At 56.3% G+C, this 10813-nt stretch overlaps 1 protein-coding gene and 1 pseudogene across 1 annotated transcript in view; both read left to right on the top strand.

The window, feature by feature from the left end:
* Positions 1–9034, top strand: part of OBSCN (obscurin, cytoskeletal calmodulin and titin-interacting RhoGEF) — a 212129-nt gene extending 203095 nt beyond the window's left edge. The window contains 16 exon segments of the mRNA XM_006894039.1: positions 85–130; positions 526–603; positions 977–1276; positions 1325–1745; positions 1872–3134; positions 3714–3785; positions 4159–4269; positions 4414–4581; positions 6344–6466; positions 6620–6790; positions 7189–7273; positions 7557–7796; positions 7963–8186; positions 8385–8460; positions 8609–8758; positions 8857–9034. Coding sequence (XP_006894101.1) covers positions 85–130; positions 526–603; positions 977–1276; positions 1325–1745; positions 1872–3134; positions 3714–3785; positions 4159–4269; positions 4414–4581; positions 6344–6466; positions 6620–6790; positions 7189–7273; positions 7557–7796; positions 7963–8186; positions 8385–8460; positions 8609–8758; positions 8857–9034 — 3706 coding nt within the window.
* Positions 9035–9459: 425 nt separating this feature from the next.
* The window catches only part of LOC102851727, a 4464-nt pseudogene continuing 3110 nt past the window's right edge, over positions 9460–10813 (top strand).

A 10813-nucleotide genomic window follows, 5' to 3' on the forward strand; every position in this document is an offset into this window, starting at 1 on the left:
ATCATCCGTGTGTCCTGCTTGGCCCAGCTCTAGGGTTGGCTGGCCAGCCCCTGGTCTGACCCTCATGCTTGCTTCTCATCCTAGGGCCCGGCCCAGGGCCTCCCAGTGCCTCACTCACCCTTGGTTCCTGGTGAGTAGACTGAACTGCCCCAGGTCGTTCAAAGAGGGAAACAATGTGGGCTGGTGCCTAGAGGATTTGCCATCAGTGGATCATTGTAATGGCTGCTGGGACCTCTAGACTGGAGCAGAGGGCTTCAGTGCCTCCCCTTAATCTCACCCCAGCATGACTGGCTCAAGGAGGCAGGCTCAGGGGCTCCCATGCATTAGAACTAAATTGGAAGCCTCAGTCAGGGAAAGGCTATGGAGCCATCATAACCAGTGACAAGCCCCCTCCACTTGCACATGATTGCAGAGCTGGGCTGATCTGCTCCAGCTGGGCTTCCATCTTGGGAGGGACCCTGGCTTGGTGCCCACAGCCAGGCTCTAGGTCTCTCCCGATCTGACCCCTCTCTTCCTTGCCTGCAGAAGTCCCTGCCTGCAGAGGAGGCCCATTTCATCAACACCAAGCAGCTTAAGTTCCTCCTGGCCCGGAGCCGCTGGCAGGTGGGTGTGTGTCTCACAATGCTGAGAGGGAGCTATTGGCGTGGGGGTGCAAGGCTTATGGGGGAGACCCAAGCCCAAGACCACTTATGGTCCAGTAGGATCCTTCAGGACTATTTCTTGAGTGCTGGGCATGAGGTTAGTGTCCTTCTTCCAGGCCCTGCTGCACAGGCCACAGGACAGGTCTCAAACACTCAGGGAGAAGGAAGGGCTGGTGGCAGGAGGTACATGCACAATCACAGCCACAGGGGCCCCAGGACAATAGAGGGCATGCAGGAAAGAACAGGAGGAATGTTGGAGAGAGCATGGTGCTCCTTGTTCCGCCCCTGGCACCACTGGAGCCCTGAGCTCTGACATCCCCCCTGCTGCTCCCCAGCGCTCCCTGATGTGCTACAAGTCCATCCTGGTGATGCGCTCCATCCCTGAGCTTCTCCAGGGCCCCCCTGACAGCCCATCCCTCGGGGTCTCGCGCCACCTGCTCCGAGATGCCAGCGGCTCTTCCAGCAGCTCCTCCTCGGACAACGAGATTGCGCCATACGCCCGTGCCAAGTCACTGCCACCCTCCCCTGTGTCCCACTCCCCGCTCCTGCACCCCAGGGGCTTCCTGCGGCCCTCTTCCAGCCTCCCTGAGGAGGCTGAGGTCTGCATGGCACCTGAAGGCCCCTCTCTGCCTGTGGTAAAACCTGTGGCCCAGGAGGGCCAAGAAGTGGTTGCCGGGGCCCAGGGTGGCGTGCCACCGGCCTCCCCAGGCTTTGTTCCCCGCCAGAGCATCATACGGAGCCTGTTCTACCAGCAGGCAGAGGAAGGCTCAGAGCGCGGCTCCTCACCTTCAGCCATGGGCAGCAGAAAGCACCTGGCGAGGGCCCGCCGGCACCTGCTGAAGGGGGGTTACATTGCTAGGGCCATGCCCGGCCTGCGAGAGCCCCTGCTGGAGCACCGTGCACTGGAGGAGGAGGCTGCCAGGGAGGAGCAGGCCGCCCTGATGACCAAGACACCCTCGTTTGAGTCAGCCCTCAGGCTGCCCAGCTCCACACCCCACATGGCCCCTGGTCGCAGCCGCTCCCTGGATCAAGATCGGCCACGTACCACCAGCCCCTTCCCTGAGGAGCAGGAGAAGACACCTGAGACCTGCCTTGAAGGGCAGTGTCCACACCCGGGATCCCAGGGACTTGGGAAAGTCTCAGAGGACTGCTCTGCACAGGGTTCAGGCCCCTCTCTGCTTAAGGGGCCCACAGCACTGGCCACCCTGCATCTTGGGGCCCGGCCCCCAGGCTCCACAGCCCCTGCCCAGGCAGCCCCAGGCATGGCACCAGGCTCTGAAGAGGGATCAAAACTGTCTCCATCCACAGACGGCACCACAGGCCCAAGGGTTTTACAAGACAGTCCTTGGAAGCAGCCTTCTTTTCACTTTGACTGGGGTTCTGTTCCCCAAGAGGGCTGTGAGGCCTCTGAAGCTGCTGCACAACAGCTTTCAAACTCCTTCCAGCCCCGATCTCACGCAGCCGGCTTCCAGGAACCAAGAAGCCCATCCTTCCCAGGGGAACCCCAGGCCGTCCCCACCCCAGCCCAAGCCAGTCCTGTACCAGGCTCTAAGGAATGTTCTATAGGGCCCGCCTTACAGGAAGGCCTGTCCCCCAAGGAGGCCGTGCCACCCTCCCCTGCGGACACAGAGCCTGGAGCCTTCCTGGATACAGAGGACTTATCCCAGGAGACCACTCAGCAGCGGCCTCAGGAGCAGGCCACCACTCGGAAGTTCTCCCTGGGGTGCCGCGGGGGCTATGCAGGGGTGGCGGGCTACGGCGCCTTTGCCTTTGGTGGGGATGCAGGGGGTATGCTGGGGCAGGGTCCCATGTGGGCCAGGATGGCCTGGGCCCAGTCTCAATCCTCAGAGGAACAGGAAGACATAGTGGCCGAGAGCCCACTGCCCCCAGCTGGTGCTGTTCTCATGCCCAAGGGGAGCAGGCCTTCTCAGAAGGGCTCCCCAGAGTTTACCTCGTGGGAGGACTTCGGCCAGGGCTCTCAGGTCTCCCTGGTGCAGATCAAGGACCTCTCAGGCGATGCAGAGGCAGCTGACACCCTGTCCCTAGACATCTCCGAGGTGGAGCCAGCCTACCTCAACCTCTCTGACCTGTATGACATCAAGTACCTCCCATTCGAGTTCATGATCTTCAGGAAGGTCCCCAAACCGCCTGTGGAGCAGGAGTCACCCTCCACTCCAGAGGAGGACCAGGAGGGGCTGGAAGAGCTCCCAGAGGCGGCGTGGTCCTGGCTGAGCGAGCTGGGCGGCCCTGCCGGCCTGGCTGTCCACCCTCGAGTTGGCCTGCAGATCACTGAGGAGGAGCCAGAGGACATGGAGGCCCTGCTGGGGGAGGCTGCCCTGGGCCGGAAGCGGAAGGCATCGCCCTCCTCACGGAGCTTCTTCCAGCTCTCTGGGGGGTGCCTGCCACTGGAAGAGCCCACAGAACACAGCCTGCGCAAGAGGGTGAAGGCCTCGGTGGCCCACATCTCCCGGATCCTGACAGGCAGGCCAGAAGGTGACTCTTTAGGCTTTACTGAGCATGTCCAGTTCCTCACCCCTGGGGTCACCTTGACCTCTCACCCCTACTCAGAGTCCTGCCCAGTCCCATCAGGAAGCCCTCTGTGTGCTCCCTCATCCTCTGAACCCTTTGCTCATGGTCCTGAGATGCAGCCCTGGGATTTAACAGCATGTGAGAGGCCTGGACACAGATATAGATTCTTTGCTGGGGTGGGGGCATTCAGAACTGACACCTGCCCCCTGCAGCCAGCGTGTCTAGTGAGATCTTGGTCCAGGGCCGTGACCCCAAGCTAGACACCTTCACTCATTCCCAAAGGTGGTCCCGGCCTAGGATGGGCCCTAGCAACCAGGTGTGAAGGGGTGAGGGATCAGTAGCAACAGATTTAGCTCCAATTTTCAATATAACTCTTGGGTTTTTGCTTGGTGTGTAGAAGCATGAGGCGTAGCAGACAGGGTTATATAGGGTCCAGGGTTTGTTACTGCCCACAGCTCCAGGTAGTGGGACGCAGCTAGTGCTGCTTAGAGGAAAGTGAGTACATGGGCCAAGACCTACATGGACACCTCTTTCCCCCTACAGATCCAGAGAAGGAGGGCATCTCCAAGAAAAGATCAGGTCTGGCCTCCTTACGGCTGAAGAGCAGGGACCGAGGTGAGAGCCCTGACCAGGGCTTCAATCTTCTCTCAGTTTCAGGAGGACCTGGTTATGGGGAGGTGGGCAGGGGGGAAACAGTGGCCTCCAACGTCCATGGCACACACATCAGTAGGACAAACTTCTAACCCTGGACTGGACTGAAGGCTCAGTAGCCGCAGTGTGGAGGAGTAGAGCAGTCCCCAAGGGCTTCCTGGAGGAGGTGGCAGTATTGAGATGAATTCTGGACCAGAGAGTGGTGAAGGATGAGTTAGGAGAGAGCAGCGTCCCAGCAGGGCCTGTACTACCAGCTCCAGCCACACGGCCCAGGCCTTTGATGACACTGTGCCTTGGTGAGACATCTCTTGAGCTGCTTTCTTACTCTCCCTTTCAGCCCCATCATTTCTAAAGGAGCTCTCGGATGAGACCGTGGTCCTGGGCCAGTCCGTGACACTTGCCTGCCAGGTGTCAGCCCAGCCCGCTGCACAGGCCAGCTGGTGTAAAGGTAAGAGCTCACCTGAGGGCAAAGCTCAGAGCTGAGAGAGTCACAGGCCAAGTGTGGGCCCAGCAGAGCGTCTGACTGGCCATGTGGCTAGGTGTGTTGGTGAAGGCAGCTACCAGGTGCACCCCTCAATTCGTCCTTTGGCAGATGGGGTACCCCTGGAGAGCAGTGGCCGGCTTCTCATCTCCTCCACTCTCAAGAATTTCCAGCTTCTGACCATCCTGGTGGTGACAGCCGAGGACCTGGGTGTGTACACCTGCAGTGTGAGCAATGTGCTGGGCACAGCAGCCACCACAGGCGTGCTCCGGAAGGCAGGTGCGTGCACCACTCAGGCCCCCTTGGCAGGGGTGACGCAGCGGTCGGGGAAGGGAGAGTTTGGCGGTGATGCCACTATCTTCTCCCTGGGATCTCTGCCTGGGCCTGGGACCTCGTCACATTACTCTGTGAGTCTCCAGGGCAGGTGTGGTCCTGGAAAGCACAGCCCCCAGTGTGGTATCCCCCAGTTCTGACAGGGCCACGGGCTGTAAGCTGACTATTGTGACCTATGATGACTCTGTCAAGTGTCCCCACAAGATGGTGGGCACTGACCCCCTCTTGCCTGGAACCCCACTCATCCTCATTACACATAAGATGTTAAATACTTCAAAGAACACCACACAGCAAAGTGAGAGATACAAAAAATGTTAAGACGGGGAAATGTTCATTGGGAACAAGAGGTGGAGCTGGAGGCCGAAGGTGGGGAGGACGAGCAGAAGGGAGGTTCCACAGATGCACAGAGAACCCCTCTATGGCTAAATCCTCACATTCAGAAAAAAAGGAGAGAAAAGGGAGACAGAGAGACAAAGACAGAGAGAGAGATGGAGGGACAGAGAAAGAGATTGAGGGAGGAGAGAGGGAGGGAGGACAGGGCCCCTTCTACCTAGAACACTGGCGCAAAGCCTGATGGTTCCATTGTCCAGACGGGAAGTGCGCCTGTTGTCAGAATCGAGCTTTCCCAAGCACTTGATTCCACCACTCCTTCCTACGGCTGTTTCTCAGCCACATTCCTCCAGCAGATACACACAGAAGATTCTGCTTGCTTTGTCTCTCTGTTGAAGTTAATACTATGATCTCCAAACAAAGTTCCCAGGAGATTTGGGGAGCTAGAACCAGACATGGGGCCCTGCCTTCAGGCTCTCGGTACAGAGTCTGCACAAGCCTCTTCGTACTTGGTCTGCATGTCCCAGGCCAGACCCCCTATCTTGACGATCTTGAGGAAGGTCATGGCAATGGAGGTTCCTGGACAGACCCCTGGAGAGCCCCCAATCTGGACAAGCCCCCTGAAGCAGGCTTTGGGAGATGCTGGGCCATCTGACAGTTCACACTGCAACCCACACCCACCCACTGCTGGCGAGTTGAGTCTACCTCCCAGGGACCCTCTAGGACAGGACAGCGCTGCCCCAGAGAGTTTCCATGGACTGACAGAACCAAGTGCAGACATAGGGCTTCTTGGAGGCAAAGATAATGAAGCTTTGTCGCACATACTTCAGGCACGTTGTTAGGAGAGGCTCTTCATTGGAGAGGGACACCATGCTTAGGAAGGTGGAGGGATGGTGAAAGAGAGGAGGACCCTCAACCAGGTGGACTGACACGATGACTGCAGCAATGGGCTCAAGTTTGTCAGAGACCATGAGGATGGCAGGGTTCAGCTCTGTTGTTCACAGCATCGCTATGAGTCATACTTGACAGCACCTTACAACGTAGGGGTTTCCAAGGCCAGACATCTGTATAGAAGCAAACTGCTTCCTCTTTCTCCAGTGAAGTGACTGGTGGATTCAGACCTTTTGGTTAGTAGCCAAACACTTAACCACTGCACCACCAGAGCTCTTCACATTGCATCAATATACACCCTACCCCCATCCCAGTGGCCAAGACCAGAGGACAGTGTGCTGGAGAGCCCGGGCAGCAGCCACCAGGCATGAATGGGACTGGACAGCCTGGCAGAGGAGCTATGACATGCAGAAGGCTCATAGTTGACTCAGGTAGTCATTTGGAGATAATTGCGTCTCAGAGCTGCTTCCCACCTCCACCCCTACAGAGCTCCCCTCATCCTCTCCACGCCCAGACATCGGAGAGGTATATGCAGATGGGGTGCTGCTGGTATGGAAGCCTGTGGAGACTTGTGGCCCCGTGACCTACATTGTGCAGTGCTGCTTGGAAGGTAGGTACCTCTCTGCTGGTCCAGCTCTGAGGGGCTTTCTAAGGTTCCAGTGGGGGTGGTCAAGGATACACCCAGTTGACTGTACGCCCTGGAGCCCCTGTCCTCACCATTCCATTAGTGGAACTCTTACTCCTTCCTTCCTGTGTGCTCCAGGTGGAAGCTGGATCACTCTGGCCACTGACATATTTGACTGCTGCTACCTAACCAGCAGGCTCCCGCGGGCCGGCACGTATACGTTCCGGACAGCCTGTGTCAGCAAGGCGGGCATGGGCCCCTACAGTAGCCCCTCGGAGCAGGTCCTCCTCGGGGGGCCCAACCATGTAGGTGAGGCTCCTGTTCTGGCCTCAGAGCTGCCTCGCTGACTTTGTCTCTCAGATAAAGCCCCTTTTGGCCTTTATGTGGGCAGCACTCTGGTACTCCTCACTGTCCACATCCTGCTACCGAGAACAAAATTAGTTCACTGGCAGATTTATGCTGAGCTCCCCATTGCGGTGCTGGGGATTCAGGGTGTCTGGTATCACCCCTCATGGTGTTTGTTTGTTTGTTTGTTTGTTTTGCCTGCTATGCCCCACTCATGTGGTCTGAAGAATTAGGGATACAAGTGTGTGTTCCGTGAGTTTAAAGGGGTGGGAGTATGACATGTCGGAGTGTCCAGGAGGATGCTGGGGCCGGCTAGAGTATGGTCCCTGAGCCTCTCAATCACCCCGCTCCTCTTTCTACAGGTTCTGAGGAAGAGAGTGGCCATGCACAGCCAGCTCAGCCCCTCTCAAGCACACAGACCTTCGCCTTCCAGACGCAGATCCGGAGGTACTGAGGCCGGGGCAGGCGGGCAGGGACAGGCACCCACCCTACCTTAGCCTCCCTCTCCACAGTTTACTCCCAATGCATCTGGTTCATAGCGTGTCCCATACACGTCTCCTCCTCCCTGACCACTGATTCCACCCTTGGAAGGTTCTGCACCTCCTTCTGAATGTACCCTGTTTGGTTCCACGTTTCCCCTGCTGCTCTGTGTGGGGGAGGGGAAGAGGGTGACAGGGTGGCTGCATGGGGAGGAGACGCATGAGCCTGGCTGAGGCTTCCCCTTGCCCAGGGGCCGCTTCAGTGTGGTACGGCAGTGCCGGGAGAAGGCCAGTGGGCGCGCGCTGGCAGCCAAGATCATCCCCTACCGCATGGAGGACAAGACAGCTGTACTGGGAGAATATGAGGCCCTCAAGGGTCTGCGCCACCCGCACCTAGTGCAGCTGCACGGGGCCTACCTCAGCCCACGGCACCTGGTGCTCATCCTGGAGCTGTGTTCTGGACCAGAGCTGCTCCCCTGCCTGGCCGAGAGGTGAGGGCAGAGGCTCAGACCAGCTGGAAATGCCCACAGCACCCTCTGCCCTACCCAAGCCCCCAGGCGCCAGGCAATCTCAACGGTCCTGGCTCCTGGGTACTCCTCTGGCCTCCTCCCCATTCTGCATCCCAGAACCTGGCTAAGCTGACCCTCATGTCTCTAGGACCTCCTATTCAGAATCAGAGGTGAAGGACTACCTGTGGCAGATGCTGAGTGCCGCCCAGTACCTGCACTCCCAGCACATCGTGCACCTGGACCTTAGGTCTGAGAACTTGATTGTCACTGAGTACAACCTGCTTAAGGTTCTTGACTTTGGCAACGCCCAGAGTCTCACCCAGGAGAAGGTCCTGCCGTCAGAGAAGTTCAAGGATTACATGGAGACCATGGGTGCGGATGTGGGCTTTGGCGGTCCAGTGAGGGGTGGCTGGGAGGCAGACTCACACTTCCTGTCTACCTGCTAACGGCCTCAGTCCCTCCCTGTTGTGTCCAGTCCTCCACTGCTGTGTGCCCTTCCTTCCAGACAGTTTACAGTGTCCACCCACCCACACTTCTCACCTCTGCCCACTCTACTGTGCCCCTCCCCAGCTCCGGAGCTCCTGGAGGGCCAGGGTGCAGTACCGCAAACCGATGTCTGGGCCATAGGAGTGACTGCCTTCATCATGTGAGTCCTTAAGCCCATTGGGGAGATGTGCTGCATGGGAGGGGCAGGTCTGAGGTCCAGCCGAGGGCGATGGATGACCACGTGCTCACACACCACTACCCCGGGATCCATCTGCTGGGGACTTAGACTCTGGGCCTTTTTTCTGCAGGTTGAGCGCTGAATATCCTGTGAGCAGTGAGGGCGCTCGCGACTTGCAGAAAGGCCTGCGCAAGGGCCTCGTCCGGTTGGGCCGCTGTTACGCGGGACTATCAGGGGGTGCTGTGGCCTTCCTCCGCAGCACGCTGTGTGTCCACCCATGGTAAGCAAGGGTTTCAAGCCCACTGTGTCGGGCCTGGCCCTGTTTACAATAGGGGCTCAGACACCTGACGGCCCTGCCTCTGTTCCTGGGTGTTCTAGGGGCCGGCCCTGTGCATCCAGCTGCCTGCAGTGTCCCTGGCTGACTGAGGAAGGGCCCCCGGGGTCCAGGCCCGCGGCCGTGACCTTCTCCACAGCACGCCTGCGCGCCTTTGTGCGCGAGCGCGAGAAGAGACGGGCAATGCTGTACAAGAAGCACAACCTGGCCCAGGTGCGCTGAGCACCTGCCGGACGGGCAGGGTGAGGGAGTAGGGCCCCACTAATGGGACTCTGTGTATGGATAGCACATAAATAAAAAAGTATACCCTGGTGAGATTATTTCTGTTTTATTGCCTTGTTTGGAAGGGAGGGCTAGGCTCGTCACCTGTACCATTGGTGCCATTAGCCTCAGATCCTCTGGACCTTTGGTTCCTTCAGCTATCTGTTGAGATGTCAGTGTACTCATAAGTGTATTTGTATTTCCTTTTAATTGCTAAATGTTAGTTTTGTTTATCATAGCAACCTGTAGCCTTTTTAGCTTGACTCTTTTCCTGTTGGTGAGCATTTAGCATGTTTCTTGAACTTCTCAGTTACAAGCTGCTCAAACCAAACCCACTGCCTTCAAGTGAATGCCTGGCCATGGTGGCCTTCCAGCAGGTTCAGACCATGGCGACCTTCCAGCAGGTTCCGACCATGGTGACCTTCCAGCAGGTTCTGACCATGGCGACCTTCCAGCAGGTTCTGACCATGGCGGCTTTCCAGCAGGTTCAGACCATGGTGACCATCCATCAGGTTCTGACCATGGTGACCATCCATCAGGTTCTGACCATGGCAGCCTTCCAGCAGGTTCTGAGGATATAAATCTTTAAGGGAACAGATGCCCATCTTTCTCCCACAGAGCAACTGGTGATTTGTAGCCACTGACTTTTGAGTTGACAGTAAACCCATTCACAACTCTTTGCTGTAGAGTGGGAACTCATACATGACCTCCAGTGGCTTTTTGGAGGCTGCAAATCACCCAGAAGACGGCCAGTCTTTCTCCTGTGGAGACACTGAAGGATTAGAATCCTCAGAGGGGCACCACTTTGGGTTAATAGAGCAAGCCCCTGTGGACCACACCATCAAAGCTCCCTGGTTAGCTATTAATATGCCAATAAAACATTTTACACACTTTGCAAAGCAAAAGGCCAAAGCTCATGGTGATGTGTTCCCATGTTGGGGCGGGGGGGGGAATCCACCCCATTTTACCACTGACTTCTATTAGAATTGCTGAAGGGGTGAGGAGAGGAAGGTAAGATACTTATATCCTGAGTGAAATGGTCCAGTCACAAAATAACAAACATTGTATAAGGCCGCTATTCATAAAAGAAAGTTTACATGCAGAATCATTCTAATGTGGTTACTAGGGAAGGAGAAGGAAGAGAAGTGGAGGAGAAAATAACAAATGGATAATAAACACAAAGACAGGTAAAAGGAAAGACAATTGAGAATGGATAGATGATCTTACATTGTGGCAATTTAGTTAATGTTATGGAACAAAATATGCATAAATAATGAACTGACTGAAAAACCTACATGCTTTGTAAACTTTCATTCAAATCACAGTAAACATTTTTTAAAATGCCACGACTTAGGTCCAGTGCATCTTAGTCCCCATAAAGAGGCCTTTTGCGGCAGATAAACTGTTACAAAAGGACTTCTACAGTCACAGATCACACATGGTTTGTTGTTTTTTTTCTGGTTCCCCTGCATGTATGCACATTGTTCCTCCTGCTCCCCCCCCTCAAAAAATTCTCTCTACGATGCCACCCCCGCCCCTGGCTTGAGTATGTCTGCTTCTCTACAAGCGTTAGATTGCCCAGTAGTTTTCATGTGTCCTCCCCCACTGGATCCATTGGCACCAGATAAGTGCTGCTTAGTTTTGCCAACAATTGCTGCCATATATTCATTCTTGCCTCAAGGAGAGATAGATAGATAGATAGATAGATAGATAGATAGATAGATAGATAGATAGATAGAT

This window comes from Elephantulus edwardii, unplaced genomic scaffold, assembly GCF_000299155.1.
Source record: "Elephantulus edwardii isolate Elephantulus edwardi_28Jun2011 unplaced genomic scaffold, EleEdw1.0 scaffold00133, whole genome shotgun sequence".
NCBI lineage: Eukaryota > Metazoa > Chordata > Mammalia > Macroscelidea > Macroscelididae > Elephantulus > Elephantulus edwardii.